The sequence below is a fragment of the Hyperoodon ampullatus genome (assembly GCF_949752795.1).
Source record: "Hyperoodon ampullatus genome assembly, chromosome: 13".
In the NCBI taxonomy this organism is placed as follows: Eukaryota; Metazoa; Chordata; class Mammalia; order Artiodactyla; family Ziphiidae; genus Hyperoodon; species Hyperoodon ampullatus.
The window spans coordinates 28,535,846-28,556,940 of NC_136926.1; the positions used below are offsets into that span (position 1 = coordinate 28,535,846).

General features: G+C 46.7%; 1 protein-coding gene across 3 annotated transcripts in view; it reads right to left on the bottom strand.

Annotated features, from left to right (window-relative positions):
- LDLRAD4 (low density lipoprotein receptor class A domain containing 4) overlaps positions 1 to 21,095 on the bottom strand; it is a gene marked incomplete at its 5' end in the record, with an annotated part of 152,690 nt that overhangs the window by 97,206 nt on the left and 34,389 nt on the right. For 2 of the 3 annotated variants that reach the window (XM_079717954.1, XM_079717953.1), the window contains one exon: positions 14,747 to 14,887. The exons of the other annotated variant lie outside the window; for it this stretch is intronic. In XM_079717954.1, coding sequence (XP_079574080.1) covers positions 14,747 to 14,887 — 141 coding nt within the window. The remainder of the gene's footprint in view (positions 1 to 14,746; positions 14,888 to 21,095) is intronic. 3 annotated transcript variants of the gene reach the window in all.

Consider the following 21,095-nt stretch of genomic DNA (forward strand, 5'->3'; position numbering starts at 1 on the left):
ACTCTCCTACTCAAAACCCTTCAATGACTTCCTTCAGAACAGAGAATAAAAACTACTTGGCCCGACATCCTGGCTTTCTGTAATCTGGCCCCAATCTACCTTTCTAGTAATGCTCCTTAAAATCAGCCCTGACCTCCAAGCAAGCTGGCTTTTTGTGACCATTCCCACACCTGCCAGGCTGCTCAGGAAAGAGAGTTCTCCAAGGCCCCCACCCACGATGGGTCTGCCTTGGGCACCCATGCGCCAGTGCTGTCCCACACCTGGCACTGGAGAAATTGCCCCAAACCTCTATGGATCTTCTCAAGGGCACCAGTTTACCACTAGATGGAGACCACATCCTGTACCCCTGCACCCCCCCATACTCTGCACCCTGTGCCCATCACATGCTCAACACTCAACAAAAATACCCTCCACAAAATACACCCCCAAAGGATGTGTTGCTACTACTTAGGGTACCTTTTTTTTTTTTTTTTTTTTGCGGTACGCGGGCCTCTCACTGTTGTGGCCTCTCCCGTGGTGGAGTGCAGGCTCCGGATGCGCAGGCTCAGCGGCCATGGCTCATGGGCCCAGCCGCTCCGCGGCATGTGGGATCTTCCCAGACCGGGGCACGAACCCGTGTCCCCTGCATCGGCAGGCGGACTCTCAACCACTGCGCCACCAGGGAAGCCCCTAGGGTACCATTTTCTATGAGTAACCACCCCAAACACATTTTCTCTAGAGCACTCTCCAGCCCCCTGTCCTGTTCTGAAATTAATCAGTCCTGGCACCTGGTTTTTCTGGGAGAAGCTACCTGCACTGTCCATCAGTCCCTGTTACTCCAGGTTAAATGTCCTGACACGAGAACGAATGCAGAGCCACAAGGGACTGAGGAGGCAGCAGCCATGGCTCCTGGGGGCTTGTGGGGTTGCAGGTGCCCTGGGACATCTTTAAAACCCTCTCCATTTTTTAAGGTCAGACTGGCCTTTAAGAACTTGGATTCATGCAAGTCCCCTCCGCAAGAAGCAGATGACACTCGGCATTTCTATCTTCCAAGCACACATAACAGAAAGGGGCTGCATTTTCTTGATTGTCCTTCTGTGGAAACTATATCAAGTCACAGACATAGACCTGAATCAAGTAGCAGAAGGTACATCACTGTCCTTGCCTGGCTCAGCCACCCGCACCTCCCAAGACAGGGAGAGCAGCCTGCTTCCAACCCTGATGGCTGGAGAGGCTGCCGGTCTGAGCACATTCTCAGGAACAACACATGGGTTCCCCCAGGGATATAAGGAGAAAAGGGTCAGAGGTTAGCTCAAGTTCCTTTTTCTCCCATTTTTTTAGAATAAGTGAATAAAGGAAGCCCAGAAGCCCCAGTGAAGACGAAGGGATAAAGATAAGGAAGGAACACGCCCAGGCATCCCTTCGGAAACAGGTGCTGCCAATGTGAGGGTGGGGCCTCTCCCCAAAGAGGGGAACCACACCTCACTGTTCCAGCCAAGTCCCCCCAGGAAATCTCGGGGGCCCCTGACACGGGCAGACAACGTTCTGCTCCTCTGATGACGTGAACAGAACCAAGAGGTGTTGCGGTTCACTCTCCAGACACCCAGGCTGTCATCAGCTGGCATCACACCCCGCATGGCACCCAGATGCCACGATGAATGCTCCTTGCAGCTTGTCCAAAGCGGGGAGAATTTATGCCCTACATGTAGCTGATGGGACGGCAGGCAAGAGATTCAGGGAAGGGCGAAGCATCTCTGAGAGATGGCTATGCCTTCGGGACGACCCAGAAGACACTTCTAAGAGCCACCCTGGGAGATCGGCTCGCTTGCTGCCTGTGGCTCCAGCTCCTGAACACAAGAGCTCATTCCTTCTTTTCCAGGGATCGTGTGCTTCATGATTAGTTTTCACCTTTGATTTCCTTTTTCTTTCCAGGCAGGACGAAGCAAAGACCACTTAGCTTTCCTGCTGCTGTTAGCTCTTAGGACATGACGAGAATGGATGGAGTGAAAAAATGATTATTGCTAAACTTAGGTTGCTGGGAGTTTTTTTCCAAACCAAAAGCCTACACTGGCGTCTGCTCTGAGACGTAACTAAAAGAGCTCCAAGCCGGGTGGCTGATTCTGTGGTTGGGCCTGCGGGGGGTGGGGGTGGGGTACCTTCTGCAGGACAGGACACATGCTGTGATGACTGAATCTCAGCTCTATTTCTGCAGTTCCTCAAAGAGGGTCCCTTCCAAGCTTTACTGCAGACCCTTTTGGGTAATTTTTCTGAGGCAAATACATGACTAAGGACATGGAGTCCAACAATGAGGCCCCTCCCAGCTGAGCTGCACCGGCTCCGCCTGTCAGTGCCCCTCCCCCCATAACTTCATCCTGAGAGCACAGACCCACCCCACCCCCACCCCATTCAGACTGTGAGTTTTTGTGGGTAGAAAGTCACTACTTATGTCACATAAACCCCACTCCTGGCACTGGGGAAACACTGAGCAAAGCGACCATCGGAAGGTGCCGTGTCCCAGGGTGCAGCCGAGCGGGTGCTCACGAGGGCTCCACCTCCCTGCCTCCAGCACCATTAGAAGAGTGGCCGGTCACAAGAGCCAGCTCTGGAACGTTCTCAGAGATTCATCAGAAAAGAAAGCATGCCAGGTGAGTCTCTAAAACCCTCCCTAATTAAGAGGCTAAACCCTGGAAATGAACAGTTAGGACAAACGGTGTCAACTGGAGTAGCACCAGGCTCAGGAACACACGACCGATCCGGTTCCTCATCTGCGTCCCACCGTCCAGGGCAGGGCGTGTCTGGGTGAGATCACTCGGCATCCTGAAGCGGCGGAGCGCAGTCTAAATCAACAGCACCATCCACTTACACCTCTCCCTTCACGCTCTCCCTAATGCCTGATATTAGTTGAGTTTGTACGAAAACTGATCCGAAAGAGAGGGCCTCTTCTCTCCCCCAACACCGCATCCCCCTCCCCCAGGAAGCAGGCTTGCATTGATTTCTGTCTGATTACACGGAGGCCTGCCCTGACTTTCTCGTTACTTAAGCCGGCGTCTCAGTGCGTGTCCTCAGAGACCGGGCTCCGCTCAGGCAGGGCCGTCTAGACAGTATTCATGACCCATCTGTCTGGCAGGCCCGCGGACGGCAAACTCTATTAGAACTGAAGCCGCGCCTCCCGCCCGCTCTCCCTTTGCAAAGCAGGAATCTGACACTGAAAATTACTATCATTGTTGCAGTTCTCAAAATAGCACTGCCAGACTTTCATTAACATCCACGCTAGACTACTAAATATTTAAAGAAGTGGATAAATTTCATCTGAAGTGGGACAGCCCCGTACACATGAAAGCAGTAACAGAATCAATAAGAGGTAGTTTTTATCCAGTAAATTTAGTGTCACAGCAGGAGGAAAGGAAGCCTAGGGTTTACTGAAACTCCCTCCCATTTGTTCTCTGCCTTTGTTTATTTGAAAAGGCAGAGTTGCCTTCCAAGACCTTACAAGATTTTAATTGACAGAAAACCGTCTTGGAGAAACAGAGGCACAAACCAAAGGGGCGGGCGGGGAGGGGCCCTTCTGGCATGAAGGAGGAGGGTGAGCCTGCCCCTCTGTGGGCGGCGGGGAAGCTGCTGCACCCTGACCTTGTTTAAATGCCATCCTGGGTCATTTACACACAAGCCAGTAATTGTTTCGCCATGGATTCTTTTTTTAAGTTGAAAAAGGGGTGGGTAGCCCTGTCAAAAGAACACACACTGCTGTGCAGAACAGCTTGGTTCAAGGCGAGCGGCCTCTACTACTGGCCTTGACCAAGGCAGGAGCCACCCCACCAACATCCCTACCCTGGGGCAACACAACGCACTGGGAGACCATCCCACCCTCCCTGTGGAGGCCACATCAGAGTGTGATCCACTGAGGGCATCTGGAGGGGCCACAGAGCTCACAAGACCCGGCGATGCATCAGGGGTACAGGGCTAACAGCCCATGTCTGGCCAAGGGGGGGGCTCTGTGCTCACAGCAGGTGAAGGGGAGTAAGCAGTGGCAGAAATGGAGGCACCCTGTTCACTGGATCCCACCAGCTCCCGTGTTCACATTTCCACCCTCCTGATCAGAAAGGAAAACGGAAAGGGGAACTGAATTCCTGCAGGTCATATATATATAGGACACAGCCGGGCGGAACTGAAGAAGGGATTAATTACTCCATCAATCTGTAGAGGAAACCTGAAGGAACTCGACAAAACCAATGATCCCTGATACAGTAGGGATCCTGGGTTAATATTTTGGAATCTACTTGAAAATCCAGGATGAAACGAAGATTACCATCGTCTATATATCAATTAAAAACTGCCATATAAACAATTGCTCTTGGAGCCCTCACTTCTATGGGCCTTCATAATAATACATTGTTTGTTTGATCTGCACCCTACAAACCTTTAAAAACTGATGTGTAAATCCTTATCCTACTAAAAAAAAATCATGAAAAAACAAAAAACAAACACCTAGAAGCAAAAACAAACAAACAAAAACCACAGCCTGAATTTAGTTCCTCGCTTCAACATGTTCTAGCGGGGTGACACAATAAATTACTTAACCTCTCTGAGCACTGTTCCCTAGTCAACCTTTCTAGATTTCTAGGTTTTGAGATAAATGACATGATGCATGTAAACAGCCGGCACTCAGCAAATGGCAGCTCTCTGCCCATCTCATCCCCATCCTAAGAAGCCATAGGCCTTCAGATAAACTCCTTGCACCACTAATCATCAGAGAAGTACAGCCATGTTGCTGCTTTGCTTTTGGTAAGTGGTGATGAGATGAGTGGGAAGCAGCAGTGGGTGAAGCCCCAGCTGGTGCGTCCTGGAGCCCGGCTGTCAACATTTAAGATGAGGAGGGAGTGGAGGGCTGGCCCAGCACAGCGCCCTCCACAGCAGCATTCAGGCTACTCTTCCACGGGGCCTTTGCTGAGAAACACAAACTACTTCGAAAGACAAGATTGAGGGCAACAGCAAGAGTTTAATGTGGACTGTCTGTCACAAAGTAGTACTGTGTCAACGTTACATTTTCTGGGCTTTGGTAACTACACTATGGTTATGGAAGAGAATGTCTTTTTCTTAGGAAATACAAATTTAAGTACTTCGGGGTGCAGAGACATGGTGTCTGCAACTTACTACGTGCAAGGCATTATTCTAACTGCTTTACCTAAACTATTTTACTAAATCCTTAGAACAATCCTTTGAGGGAGATACCAATACTATTATTGTCTTCGTTTCACAAAGGAGAAAAATCAAGGTATAAGGAGGTTAAGCAACTTGCCTAAAGCCACAATCAGTGAGTGGGGACTGAAGACTGTAACTCAGGGCCTCATCTTGGATTTTCTAGCTGGAACAAACTGCAGGCCCAGCACCGTTTGCAGGGCTGTTTACAGCACAGCCAGCAGCAGTACAAAGCCGGTCCCGGGGACACACTGGCAGGAAGTGGGACCTGCACTGGTAGACTGACCAGGTCACTGATGCGACAGGCAGCACACCCACACATGCCAGCGCACGCGCACCTAATCTAGTCAAGTCTCCTCTGGGCCCTGCACAAACCAGCCCTTCCTGTGCCCCAGGAGGGCTTGTCTCCCAGGGGCTCTGCACTGGGAAACCGAGACCCCAGTAGAGCACAGGGCATCCTGCCACACTGCTGGCCACAGAATGAACCCCAACTAGAGTAGGGACATACTCCAGTGAGTTTGGGTGTTGGCAGCAACCAATATACACCATAATGACAGACAATTTGGGGAACAGACCTTACGTCCCCTCTCTCTGTGTCCTATCACGCAGGCTGCCAGGGCTGAATAAGTATTCTCACCCTCCAGGTCTACTTGCAGGGCACTAGGCCATGCAAAACACAAGTGTTTTTTTATCCTCTGGTCCGACTTGAGTTTTCAAAAATAATCACATTCAATAATCTGCAAAAATACTGATTCACTATGCTGTACACCTGAAACTAACACAATATTGTAAACCAACTATACTTGCATAAACAATTTTTCTTTAATTTTTAAAAAGCTTATCAAGTAGGAACAGAGCCCTATAGCTAATACAGAAATTAAATTTGCAGTTAAAAGCATCTGTACAAAGAAAACCCTAAGCCCAGATGGCTTCAATGGTGTATTTTATAAAATATTTGAAGAAGAAATAATAGCAATTCTACATAATCTCTAAACTATTGATGCATATAACACAGAAGAAAATCAAAATTATTATGCTGGATGAAAGAAGCCAAACAGAAGAGTGCACACATTATGATTCCAGTTATATAAACTCTAGAAAATACAAGCCAATCTATAGAGACACCAATCCATCAGTGGTCGCCTGGGGTGCAGACAGGGAGGTAAGACAGGAAGGGACCACAGGGGAGTGACAAACATGTTGGGCAGATGGACACACCATGGTTAATTTGTGATGGTTTCATGGGTATATTCCTATGTAAAGCTTACCAAATTGTAATTGCTAAATATGTGCACTTTCCTGTGTGTCAGTTATACCACAAAAGCTGTTTAAGGATAGATATATAGCCAACTGAAAAAACAAAGAGAAAAAAAAATCACATTTATCCATTCACTCAGCACGTATTTATAGGGCCACTCACTGTATATTGTATACGCCACACACTGTATACTATATATGCCATGCAATGTATACTATATATGCCACGCACTATGGGAGGCACTAAGGCTACAGCTGAAACTCTTGTAGTCACTGTTCAACTAAGGGCCATGCTGACAGCTTGCTGGGAAGTAGCAGAGGAAGGATAAATGGTTTTCAATTCAATTCAACAGATCCTTTTCAAGCGCCGACATGTACAGTCCGTGCTTCATTAGGAGTGTCAGGGCTTCCAAAGATGTGAGCATAGCCTCTGTCTTCAAAGAGCTTAACACCTGAAATCATTCTTGTCCACATGTGATGATGAAGCAGAACAGTCAACACCTTAAGAGGGACACAAGATGTTGTAGGGTTCCAAGAAGGAGAAATTATTTCTGGCAAGGGATAGTGACCAATCAGGAAAGTGACCAGCCTGATGTAACTGGCAAAACTCTAAGACAGAAAATACCAAAAGAACTGTCTGGTCTGGGGGTGGAGGAAGAAATAACTGGTTCAGCTTTGAATGCTCAGGAGTTGGAAAGGTTTGGGAGAAGTCTTACGAGCAGAGTTGGATACTTCGTCTGAGCTGGAGATAAGAATACGGGCGTGGCTTTGATGCCAAGTGGTGTCTAGAATTCCACAGACAAGGGCAAGGACCAGGCTGGAACCTGGCGGACAGAGGAGCCACCACAGAGAAGGAGCAGCTGGAGGTGTCCAGGGAGACCCGGACCCTAAGGGAACGGAGAATCTCAAAGAGGGGATGATCAACCTTACCGACTATGGAGAAAAGGCCAGAAAGAGAAGAAATGGGAAAAAAAAAAAAATCCATGGGATCTGGCCGTGAACAAGCAACCCAGCAAAAGCAGCCAGGGGAGAGCAGTGGTGAGTAAGAAGGGGCTGGAGAGGGCGGGCGGGGGCGAGCTGAGCTGCTCCGAGAGAGAAAGGGGCAGGGCAGGCCCGGCCAGGGCAAGCACAGGGGAGGGCAGGGGAGGGCTCCAGCCCGGAACTGGCAAGGACCTGAGGGCTGCTGGGGGCCCTCCCTAACAGACGCCATGCTGCCCTTAGGTCTGCGAGGCTGATGCAGCAGCGGGCAGTGGGCTCAGAGGCACAGGGCAGTCAGAAGGCACTTGGGGAAGTCAGAGGGAGGAAGGTGAAGGTGAGGGGCCTGGAGGAGAAGGAAGGATCAGCCAGGGGAGGTGACAGAGCGGCTGGTGAGACCCCTGGTGCTAGGGAACAGGACCCTGCACTCCTGGAGTCTCACTTCCTTGAAGTTAAACAGGCCACTGAGAATCACAGAATCCTAGATAAAATTGTAACAGGGAGGAGCCAATCCTGACTCCATCTTGGATCTGTTTCTTTTACTTTAACCTTTGCTGCCCGCTGCTTTTGTTCACTAAAAGGATACTGTCTAGCAGACCTACTAGAGAATGGACTTGAGGACATGGGGAGCGGGAAAGGTAAGCTGCGACAAAGTGAGAGAGTGGCATGGACATATATACACTACCAAACGTAAAATAGATAGCTAGTGGGAAGCAGCCGCATAGCACAGGGAGATCAGCTAGGTGGTTTGTGACCACCTAGAGGGGTGGGGTAGGGAGGGCGGGAGGAAGGGAGATGCAAGAGGGAAGAGATATGGGGGGATATATGTATATGTATAATTGATTCACTTTGTTATAAAGCAGAAACTAACACACCATTGTAAAGCAATTATACTCCAATAAAGATGTTTTAAAAAAAAAAAAAGGATACTGTCTATACACAGTGGCCTGCCTCAGGGAACCCTGCCCCTCTGCCTGAATGTTAAACTAAAGTGCCTTTGTTCAGGGAAGCATTCGGACCCTGTCCACCTGTGGATGGCTGCAAGAAAGAAGACACATCCCCTCCCCAAGGCTGGCCATTCCAGGGGATATTTGCAAAACTTATGGCCTTTTTACTTTACTTCCTCATTTCCTCCCCCTCTCTGTTCTAGGAAAGAAACAGGCATCCAAACCCCATAAGATGGTTTTTCGGACACACTAGTCTGTCATCTTCTCTGTCTGCCGGCTGTCCGAATAAAGTCGTATTCCTTGCCTCAGCACCTCGTCTCCCAATTTACTGGCCTGTCATGCAGTGAGCAGAGCGAGCTTGGACTCGGTGACAAAACCTGGGAGCTGGTCACACCCAAGTGCAGCAGAAGTTGTTCCTAAAAAGGTTCCGTGTACACAACTAGACATTTTAATTCATCCGTTCAGAATGACACTGATCACCTCTGAAGCGCTAGAGGGAACCTTCTCATTATTAAGAAAACTGATGCAATATGAGATCTACTTCCTGGTAATCACATAGTAAATGGGAGTTTCTCTTTATAGAAGTATCCCCACTAGTAAATGGAGAAAAAAGGGCAGAATTAGGTCATGACTGCTTTGCAACCCCCCAATGACTGATGATAATCACATAACAGGACGAGCCCCCCAATGTGGACAGCAGGACCTCAGAGTGGCTTCACTCACACCTGAGCCTCCCCAAACTTGGAGACCCGACCACTGACAGACAGGAAGCCTGAGAGGTGGTGAGCACACGTCCCGGGGAAGCGGGGCACAATCTGGAGCGTGAGACACTGCCACCAGACAGTCCAGACCTTCCACCCAGATCACGGCGGCGAGGGGGGGGCCGTCGGGGGGGGAGTGCGTGGCCCACACAGGAAACACTCCTCAGGGGACAGCACAGCATCCTGGAACAACGCTTAGGGCCCCTTTGGATCCTGCTTCAAACAAACTGTCAACAGGACAAAACAATTTATAAGACAGCTGGAGGAATATGAATGTTATTAGAGAATTATCGTTAATGAAATAAACAGAAAAAATAAAGGTCCGGTCTCTGTGAAGCCTGGTTGTGAACAGGTTTCTACATGGTTACGAACATGGTCCCAAATACACAGTGCTGATGTTCAGTGACTCGCTGTGCGGATGTCTCTGTACACTGTACGCGACTCAAGATGTCACGCTGAGGGCTTCCCTGGTGGCGCAGTGGTTGAGGGTCCGCCTGCCGATGCAGGGCACACGGGTTCGTGCCCCGGACCGGGAGGATTCCGCGTGCCGCGGAGCGGCTGGGCCCGTGGGCCATGGCCGCTGAGCCTGCGCGTCCGGAGCCTGTGCTCCGCAATGGGAGAGGCCACAACAGTGAGAAGCCCGCGTACCGCAAAAAAAAAAAAAAAACATGTCACGCTGACACCTTGAACTCACAGTGCTGTGTGTCAACTCTATCTCGACAAAGCTGAGAGAGTGGATGAAGGAATAAAGTCCTGGGGAGGTGGGGAGCAGACAGCCAGACATGGGGCACAGGGGAGCACAGCTCCGTGACAAGGAGAGTGCCAGTCCCTTTGGAAAAAACTGACGAAGGTGGGAAGAGCTGGAGAGCTGGTTTGGGAAGAAAGACACACAGCTCAGATTTTAATGTGCTGAATTTATCTTATTTGGTTGTTATTACCCTAAACAGCCCTGGGAAAAAAAAACAGTTTCCTTCTGAAAAGTCCCGAAGTTAAAATCCTGGCTGAATCGGGGAACTTTACTAGCATCAGCTCATCTGACTTTGAGATTAGGTTTACTAGGCCACCAATGAAGAAAGAAGCAAAGAGCCACCAGTAATGGTGAGAGTGCCACCCTCTCCTCCCACACACACCCCCATGTCGGACCCCCTCATTCACTGGAGGTGAAGCTGTCACAGGGACCCCTCTGTGCTCCCCAGCTCCAGGGCATGACTCCTGAGCAGTGACTGAGGAAGGCCTGCTCTTGCCTTCAAAGCACATGGTTCCTCCAAGGCTGCTCAATGCCTGCTTCTCAGAAGCCAGAGAAACTGCTCCCACCACCAAGATGTGGCACAGGGGCTTCAAAGGGTAGTGGGTTTGCGGAGCCGAAGCCCAGTGAGGAGGGCCAGCATCACAGGCGACGGGCAGGCTGTGCAGCTAGGGACCCGAGATCCATCCCTTCAGTTACAAGGGCAGGAGGTGTGGCGTGACTGGCTCGCTCTCTGCCTCCAGCCACCCGCCAAGGCCTCACTCACCCACACTCCACCGTCCTTGGCCCTGACACCCAGCACGCCTCCTCTGCGAAGCCACCGTGACCACGTTCCAGCAGAACGGTCCTCTGTGGACTCCTGGACCACGAATTGCTGGGACCACTCGGCTTGGTAGCCTGTGTTCATGTTGAGTCGTCTTTGTAGAAGTGTTTTTTGGTTCCCCAAGCTGACTGTCAAGCACCTTGATAACAGGATCTGTTGTCCTGCATTCCCCAGAATGCTTGGTACAATGATCAAAGAAGGCACTTACAAACTGTATCTGTAAATATAATAATTTGCGTAATTTTATTTGTAAAAATAATTTTTTCGCATAATTTGTATCTTTAGTGCTCAGAAGTACAATTTTTTTTTTTTTTTTTTTGGCTGCATTGGGTCTTCGTTGCTGCGCACCGGCTTTCTATAGTTGCTGCAAGCAGGGCTACTCTTCGTTGCGGTGCACGGGCTTCTCATTGAGGTGGCTTCTCTTGTTGCAGAGCATGGGCTCTGGGTGTGCAGGCTTCAGCAGTTGTGGCTCGCGGGCTCTAGAGCACAGGCTCAGCAGTTGTGGCGCACGGGCTTAGCTGCTCCATGGCATGGGGGATCTTCCTGGACCAGGGCTCGAACCCGTGTCCCCTGCATTGGCAGGTGGATTCATAACCACTGCGCCATCAGGGAATTCCCTCAGAAGTACAATGTTTTGATGGAGGAAGAGAAAAGACATGGGAAAAGCTGGCCACAGTGTTTCCCTCTTCTGTAGAAAGATGAACCAGCAAGACGCTTTCCCCGTGAAACACTCGGCACAGCCCCGTCCCCACATCTGTGCAGGGCCTCGCCTCAGGCCACGGATCAGCAAGGCAGAGAAGCAGTGAGACCACTCAGGAAGGAAAAGTTTCTTACAGCTACTATAAGGGCTTCTATTATCATTAGCACTGCTGCCTTCACAAATGACAGTGACATTTTCTTTCTAACCTTAATTCATTTTAAATTTTAGCAAATATGAAATGAGAAAGAGGACCAAGACACCTGAGCCAGGGCGCATGCCCACAGCCGACAACACAGGCAGAAAACTGATTCCACCCTTCTTGAACCTAAGTGCGATCAAAGAGCAGAACACTGAGTGTTTCCCTTACTTGGGTACAAAGCAGATCAAGTAAATGACTCTTGTTCTTAGACAGGAATAAGGAGAAAGCACTCTTTGTTTTCTTAGAATGCATCAGTCTATAGACAAGAAGTCCTGTAATATTCCAAGTTCCCAAGGCAGGGAGGAAGTGGCACCCCCAACAGAGGTACGTCTGCTGCAGCCGCAGGCTGGTGGGCCCTGCAGACCCCCTCCCAAGTGGAGAGCATCCAAGCCCTACTGGGCAGCTGAGGGGGAGTAGAACAGCCTTTGCTCTGTGCTCTTGCCTGGCAGACCAAGGGAAGGAGAGTGCAGTCATTTGGTACCCGATCACCCTCCAGCAGCACAGAGAAGAGAGCAGCCACAACAAACCCATTTGTGATGAGTGGCCCCTGAGCCAGCAGGGGAGCGAGGACTGTGGGCCAGGCCCAGCAAACCCCCTTCAGCTGGCGGCTCCCCAGCAGGCCTTCTGCAGGGGCAGAGGAGGTGGGAAATGCCCAGAACCTCTGAGGATGAACTCGCCTGTGGATGCCTGGAACCCATGCTCCACCTGAAGGAGGCTCTGCTGTGCAGACAGACGGCAGCAGTCACGGAGGTCCCCTCCCCAAGACGTCCCACATGGCAAGCAGGGACGAAGACAGCAATGAGATGATGATGCAGACCACACTCTTCATGTGTGTTATTTCATGTAAATCCTCATAGCAACCTTATATGGCAGAAATTATTCTCATTTTGCAGACAGAGAAACTAAGCCTTAAAGGGGTTCAGCTGCTTCCTTAAGCTAGAACTAGAACCCAGGTTAACCTGAAGCCACAGCCCTCATCCTGCCCTTGGTCATTGTGTCTCCTGACTTTCTGATCTTCTTAAAAGACAGCACACTGTAAACAGCTTCCCATTTTGGCTACAAGGGCACAAGCCTAGTTACATCTGAACACTAGGGACCAATAGTTTGCCAACAGGATCTTAAGATTCCTCTATTAGGATACAAACTGCTATATATAAAAAAGATAAACAACAAGGTCCTACTGTACAGCACAGGGAACTATATTCAATATCCTGTGAGAAACCATAATGGAAAAGGATATATATATGTACAACTGAATCACTTTACTGTACAGCAGAAATTAACACAACATTGTAAATCAACTATACAAACTCTCGGAGCTCCTAGGGCAACGCTGAGCCATTTACAGATGTAACTGCTTCACCTAGCTTCTAAGCAAAATTAAAGTGTTCACATTTTTTAAAATGAATGGAAAAAATATCTGGAAATCCGTTTTACAAACCAGGAAATACTGATGAGAAAGGGGAAGAGGCTGGGAGGAAGGGACACTGCAGGACTGCAGCAGTGACAGGACCTATGTGAAGGGGAAACACCTCCGGGAAGTGCCCCTGGGCAGAGGCCAGAGGTGTGTCCTGCCTGCTTTTCACAGGAGCTCCAATCAGGCGAGACCCCATGCAGGGTCCTGATGTCCTACCCAACATCTGTTGTGTAAGTGTGTACGTTACTCAAGTCTAGAGAACACAAGTGAGATGTTGCCTCTACTCTGCTCTTCTCCTTCTAAGACCCCGGCTTGAGGCTGACTGGCCTGTATCAAGTGCTCGGTACCAGCCAGACTCTAAGTGCTTCCCATGGACCATCCCACTTAATCCTCACGCCCCCCATGCAGATGAGGCTCAGAGCTGCTGGACGGGGCCACGGCAGGCATGGCTCACTGAGGGGTCCCTTCCTCCCCTGGGTCTAGGCAGGCATACTGAGCAAATTACAGTGTTGACGACCACAAAGGCTACTGCAGAGAACATCGCCGGAGGAAGCACATGGACTAAACACCAAGAAAGCACACAGCTCACCTTAAACTGTCTTCTCAAAGTATCGAGATGGGACTCTATAAGAACGCTCGATATAAGAAAATGCAAACTGACACAACAGAAACGACAGCACAATTAGACTCCCGATTTAGCAGGAATAAGTAGCAGGCTTAAAACTCACAGCTTTCCCCCAACATAAAAACACAGTGGGAATAGAGAAAACTGCTTCTCTTTTAAAATCCCCTCCCATTTCACATTATAGGATCAGTATTACGTAGTCTGATCTCTAGAACAAAAATTTTAGAATCTGTAAATAAAAACAAATATAACTTCTCACAATAATGTCAGTAAAAGTGGGGAGAGAAGCCACATGTTTCCTGAGATGATCTCAGTGGGAAGACCCCTGACGAGGGTCAGTGCTGTAAAACATCCGTGACCTCAACCCGCTTCCCTCAGCCCAGGAAACACAGGAGGCAACAAGCCACTTCCCTACGAGAAGTTTTCCCTAAGAGAAGTCCGGCAGTGTTCCCAAACCGTCTTCTTGCTCCTTCCTCTTCATAAAAGCCAAGAGATCAAAAATGAATGAACTTTGTACTCGGATTTCACCTTCCTCCAGTTCAAGAAATGCTCACAGCTTCAGTCTGGGGATTCACACAGGGAAACATCTCACTCAGGTTCAAGAAATGCTCACAGCCTCAGTCTGGGGATTCACACAGGGAAACATCTCACTCAGGTTGCTTTCCACCCAATATCAAATAGAAAAACACATCATCGCAACCTTTTTTAAAAGTCCCATATAAACTTTTTCTATTTTCTTATTTTAATTACTAGTTTAATTGTGGACCCTCTATGTACCTTTCTTTGTTTATTTAAAATTATTTTAAAATTACTCTAAAAAATTCTACAAAACCAGTATGAAGAATACTAAGTCAATATATTATTTCTTGGGATCAGTCAGTGCTTCTAAGATAAGCAGTAGAAAGCCTCTCCCAAAACACAGGCCACTCAAAGTGGAAGGAACTTCTGACTCTCAGACACACCATATTTCTACCTTAAAAGAAAACATTCCCTTTGTGAAAACGCAAACCTCTTCTGTTAACCAAAAAACAACATCCTTCCCACTTCCCCAGGTCGCTGCCTCCTAACCATCCCCAAACACAACCCAACTGAATGATACCGAGGTGAGCGGGAGGGACTTACAGCTGAAGATGCCCGGAGGTGGATGTTCAGTCACCAGGAGACAGTTTTCTTCATCACTGTTGTCCCCACAGTCATTCTGTTGGTTACAGACCAGTGAACCAAGATACAAGCATTGCCCGCTGGTGCAGGTGAATTTGCACTCTGAAAAAGCACAATATAAAGCATGCAGTTGTCAATGCCAGCCTGATGCTCTTCAGCTGCTACTTCTCCTTCCCTATCTGTGTGCCGTGATGGTCTGGGCACTCAGTCTACCTGGAGAGCCCAGGGAACAGAACGCAGACAGGGACTCTTTCGGTAAGAGCTCAGGGGCACTCGGGGCCTGCCATACCTCACTCACCCCACGCCTCTGACCCACAAAATAGTAACATGATGTGGCCAGCAAGTCATGACTATGGAACTCTTCCTTTGCTTGAAAAAATCCTTGGCGGTTTTCCCCGCCACCAAGGATGAGGGAGCTAGTGCAGCAGCAGCCCGGGCGGCAGCAGGACTCAGGAGCTCAGGCTGGACAAAAGGAGGCTCATACATTTTATTTCCAACTTGTCACTGGATGTTGTGAGGCTCTGGGCAAAACATTTAACCTCACTGGTGTTCGTTCATCTCATGCCTAAGAAGAACCAGGTTTATTACCAGGCAGGCGCAGCACTGACTTTATAACATAAAACATGGGAACACAACGTGTGCCCTCTGCTGAGAAGCATCCGTACCAAGGGCCCGTAAGTGACTTAAAGAACAGGATGGAGCCCAACCCAATGCCTGTAGGCTTCACTGGGCATGGGATGTCTGCAACCTGTGCAAATCAGTATTTGAAAATGGAATTTACTTTTATAAGACAAAATAAATTTGCAAACTTAACACATTACTATAAATTTAAGCAATTAAGGATAAAGGAAATTACACAATTACATACACATGGGCGCATAAACATCTATGTATATCTTACATTGACTATCACCCTAATTCTGACCGAGAGCTTTTCCCTAGGAGCACCCACAGAAGCTGGTGGGATTCACACAGGACATCCCACTCAGTGAGCAGCCAGTAGAAAAAAACTCACAGAAAGTGATCAGGACCCCCACTGACACTGACCATCACAGCCTCTTCATTTCTCCTTGGTTTTGTCTGTCTAGAACATGGGTGGCAGGTCCTTTCCACTCTAAAATTCCATTATTCAAATAAATAATAAAAGACTAGACATCAGCACGCAAGACCTCCACCCACTATGCTAACGACACAGAGGGGCTGCAAAGAGAACCCCTTATCTGCAGTAAAGAGACAACTTAAATCCTCAGTATTTCTGCAACCCAGTGTGAAAGTGCCATCACAATTCTCTGTGTTCACATCTTCCTAACAGAGTCTAGAAAGAGACAACAACCAAAGCCCTGACCTAGTTCAGACCCACACGTGAACACCCCCCAAATGCACATCCACAGCTAGTGACTGGCTGCAACGTCCAGGTGAAAACTCCGTGTGCTGACTGTGAACCAGGCCACATGTCAGGAGCTCTGCTGAAGCCCAACTCTGCTGCCATAAGCGGCACAGACTCAAATCCAGCTGCTTGAAATTACATTGATGAAGTGACTTTTTTTTTTTTTAACTTAATGGAGAAAATGGATGTCAAGGAAAGAATTTATCTTCCTTTCCAAAAGAAATATTGGAGTTTGGATTACTACCCAACATGAAAAGGACATTAGCCAAAAACAGTACTCCTGATGTTATTGAAATGGTGATTGGAAAGAAGGGAACACTAACCTAAACTGAATCGAACTCCAAGTAAAAAGTTAAGCACCGCTGCGGTTTGAAAGGATCCCAGGTTAAACTCCCATGTTCAAGTTCGTGTGGAACTTTAAACGAGCGCAGAAACGAAACCACATCCACACTTCACTCTGATCTCAGCTTGTTTAAAGGAGACCCTGTCTAGAGTAACAAAATATTTTCAAGGAAATGAATTATGTGATTCAGTTATTCATACAACCAGTATTTTAGCTCCTTCTGTGTTCAGTGCCAGGCCCAGAGACACAGAAACACAGAGATGAAAGAGCAAGCCCTCTTCAAAGGACTACGACACGAACTTTTGTAAATGTGAGCAGCAACTAACACATGTGCTCACTCCTTCTGAGGACCCATTTTCCTTCTTTGTGTCCCTCACAGTGAGACCGCTGCCCAGCGAGGAACAGGCCCTTGGTGAGTCACCTGTTTGTTGAATAAACATATGACCTCATCTGAGCCTCATAAGAACCCTGTGAAATTATTAGGGTAGATACTATTATTCCCACTTTACAGATGAGGAAATTAAGACTCAGATTAAGTGACCTGCCCATAATTAAACTGCGAATAAATGGCAAAATGCAGACGTGTGTCCAGGTCCTCCACCTCTGGTCTCAGGCTCTCTAATTGCTGCCTCTCAGTTTCCAAATCTGTTTTCATGAACGTGTAAAATTCATTTGTAATGAGGATGACATGTATGTGACAAAGTTCTCAAAACAGTTTATCTTAAGTAGGCTTAACATTACTCAGAATGCATTAAAAAGGTATGTGCTTAGAAAGCTTTTAGTTCTTAGATAATGGAAATACCAACATCAACCCACTGAATTTCAATTTCGTAATATCTAAATCTTCTCAATGGTGAGTCATTAGCTGAATATCAAACTAAAAATCTCTCCACCTCACGGCCACTTGAATCAAAACAACTGAATTGAAATTTTGCACCAACTTTGGCTTCTTGATATATCTAGAAATCTGCTATAATGTTATTAAGTGTTAAAGATTAATGCTAAAGCTGGAATGAAACTGCAGACCAGAGTCAAACACCTGTCCAAGGTAACCTAACTGTATTATCGAGGCAGGCTTCCAACTCAGTCCTGACTCACCCTGCAAGATCATCTCTACCACACTTTCTACCCCAAAGCCCAGTGTGTTCAGACATTAGGGGTGGTCCCTAGTAACTAGGTTATTGTGATAGTTCAAACAAACTAAGAACCCCAAATGAGAGGCTCTAACCATGGCCGCCTATGGAATCCCTGGGCTGATCTTTCAACACCAGCCTGGACCACTGCGCTCCCTGGTGTGAGGTGTGGCCTGGATAGTGGGTGGTTCCTAGGGATCCTTAGACTGATTCTGATGGGCAGCCAAGAAAAGCCACTGCCTCATGAGAAGCAGAGAACTCATTCATGTGAAGCCCTCACTCCAGCTAACAGTATTGTGTAGTTGTGGAATATTTAGTTGGTATTTGCTAATTTACTTAAAAAAAACTAATATCTTAAAATGGGCAGGTATTTTCACGACTCCTGGATATAGGGCCTGGTTGCTATAACTTTGTACTGTCGATGGGATATTTCAGAAACTTTGGGACCACAGGTATGACCTGCAAACTACATTTTGACACAATACAGAGCCAGGAAACATCCTCAATGAAATAAAACAAGTCAGAGAAAGAAGACAGAAGAATTTTTCCAAATGTTTTCTTTTATTTTGTCCATTCTTTGTGAAACTTGTTGAGTATTCCTGCTAAGCAAGAAGTTGAAGGAAATCGAAGACTGTTAACATCAGAAACATTTTGGTTACAAATTAATGGTGATTTCAGATGTATAATATTGGAATAGAATATAGAATCAACAACCAGGAACCAGTTTTTCCTGCAAGAGCTATATATTTAATTTTAAAATTTGTAATATTTAAATAATTCCTCTTCTTTAAAGTCAGGGTTTTTTAGGTAAAGAAAATGGCATTCCCTTCTGCCATAATTCTCTATTTGATTTTTTATTTTAAAAAATCTAGAATCAGCAATAGATTTTACAATCACTTTATTTGCTTTTAGTAATACAGAATTTTCTCCAAATTTGGAGAATTCTTTAGTTTCTCTACACTCCTACATAAAGCTTCTGATGAATTTCAGTGACTCTGAACTGTCACAGATTCATAAAATTCTAATGCTGAGAAGGCCCTAGAGACACAGTGGACCGTCCTCTCAGGTCACAGATGAGAGAATTCCTGACTCACCCAAAGTCAGGGAACAAACCTTCCTGTAATGGAACTTAACACCCACAATTTCTACCGAATTTGGGGAAAAACACTTTTTGTCCTAAATGTCATTCCTATTAGGTACAAACTAATACTAACCATTTGGAGTACACCATGTGAAAAAGGAGAAAGGAAAAGAATGATTAAGAGAATTTCCTTTGTTACTTTGAATTTTATTACCTTTGAAAAAAACAAGCAATTTTAACAGTCCTGAAAGCAGGAAAGAAATGGAATATCCTAGAGTGATCTGTGAATTCCAAACTTTTACACACACAAAAAAAAACTATATTAAAAAAAGTTTTAAGGACCAGTAGCTTAACAATTTGAATATTCTAAAACTAAACTTGGACAGGGGTAAATACTCAATCTTGACCTGCAGGAGAACAAATCTGCATCTCAGAGGCCAAAGTTAATCCACTTGGTAGAGTCAACATTCTATTAGTTAAAAGGCAAAAAAAAAAGGTACTTGAAAGTTGCTAAGAGTAAATCTTAAATGTTCTCACCACAAAAAAAAGGAATAGTAATTAGGTGACATGATGCAGGTGTCAGCTAACCACTGTGGTCTTCATTTTGCAATATACACGTGTGTCAAATCACGTTGTCCACCTTAAACTTACACAATGTTGTGCATCAGTCACATCTCTATAAAGCTGGGGGAAAAGGCAACAAAAAGTTGTTCTCAGTTTTTCCTATGCCCTTTTTAAAGCCTTAGTTTTCACAGATATGACCTCAGTCACAAAGTAATGCAGCACTGCATCACAGCCGTAGAATCAGCCTCTTTTGTGAACAGGCAAAGTGGTCCATGGCAGCTATTTCTGTGAGAGTTCATACAGCACCATGGGCTCACTCAGCTCACATGTCCGTCACTCACACACCAGAAAACTGGGAATGATTCTGGCCCCAAAATTTCTGGTGTTAAATCTAGAACTTGTTCTCAGTAATGGGGCCTTCTTAATATACTTACATTGTAGATAACAGAGACTAAACTTAGCTGCTAGGGACCTATAAGTGAAGGACTAATAAGGTTCTAAAATTAGCACAAATAATTTTACCACGACCAATATAAGTTTATATTTCCTACTATCGCGATGACAATACTTTTATTGGTTTATTCATACACTGCCTACTCCCCTGCAAGGCACAAGATTATCTACCATAAAAGCAAAGTTGCACAGAAATGAAAACAGTGAGTAAAAGCCAAAAACCACGACCTAGAAATGCAGGGGATGGAGGAAACCTGTGACCATAGAGAGCTCTAGTGACCGGTCACTAAACCCAGCTCCAAGCAAAGGGGCTGCCGCAGACGGGTGGAGACCAGAGGCCTGGCAGCGAGCGCTCGCTGGCCCACAGCAGGAGGCGCTGCAGTCAGTCGGAAACAGACTTTCTCCTGCTTCTCAGACCTGAGAGGATCAGTCACTCTTTTTATTACAGGGCGCTGTACAACACGGAGGTCACCTCGACACCAACTTTGTCCAAAAAGGGAAAAGGGCTCCTCAGATTGTTCTTTCCTGTGTGACCACCTGTGAGGCTGGAATATTAGACTGGTTTCTATTGAAGGAGCCAGAATGACAGGGTCCAGAAAGTAGCTATTTAGCAAATTACGAAGATAAAGCTTTGAGACTCTTCAGAAATGAAAAGTTAATCCTTAGGGCTATTCATCTCAAATGTCAGCTTTTGACACCATGTGAAAGGCAGAAGGATGATAAATGCATGTTCTTCTGCAACATTTTTCAACACAAGGAATACATTTTGAGTAACCCGTAAGAGACTCAATATCTCACATAACATCAACACTGATCTCCACGCACATCTGAGGAAAGAGGTCTGAGACACTGTGGGTGCCTCACCTGGCATCACTAACAACGTGCTCCCCTCACTCAAAGATGGTGCTGACTTTGCCGGTCATAAATTTGAGACAAAGGAGAATTTAATTTGAAGGTTTACATTCTATGTAATGAATTAAATTAACAAGCACTTAATAAAAGTCGTATCTTAAGTAGTGCTGTTGAAACCATAGTTATCCTCCAGAAAGATGACTGTGACATGATAAAAGGACATTTGCCCATATAGTAAGATTAACAGAGAAGAATCTCGCATCAAAGGTAGTAATAAAATTTTTTTATCTCAATCCATTTTATGATGTGGCTTATCACTCTCACTATGGTGCTGAAAACATTTTTAATGTGTCTAAAATTCTCTAACAACCATGAGTGAAAAATGGGCCTTTAAAAGTCCAAGGTACTTTGGCTTTAGACTTCCAGTCTTAAAATTATCCTTTAGAGCAGCTTGAAAAAATCACCCCCATGGGCAGAGCAGCAGTAACAGCACACAC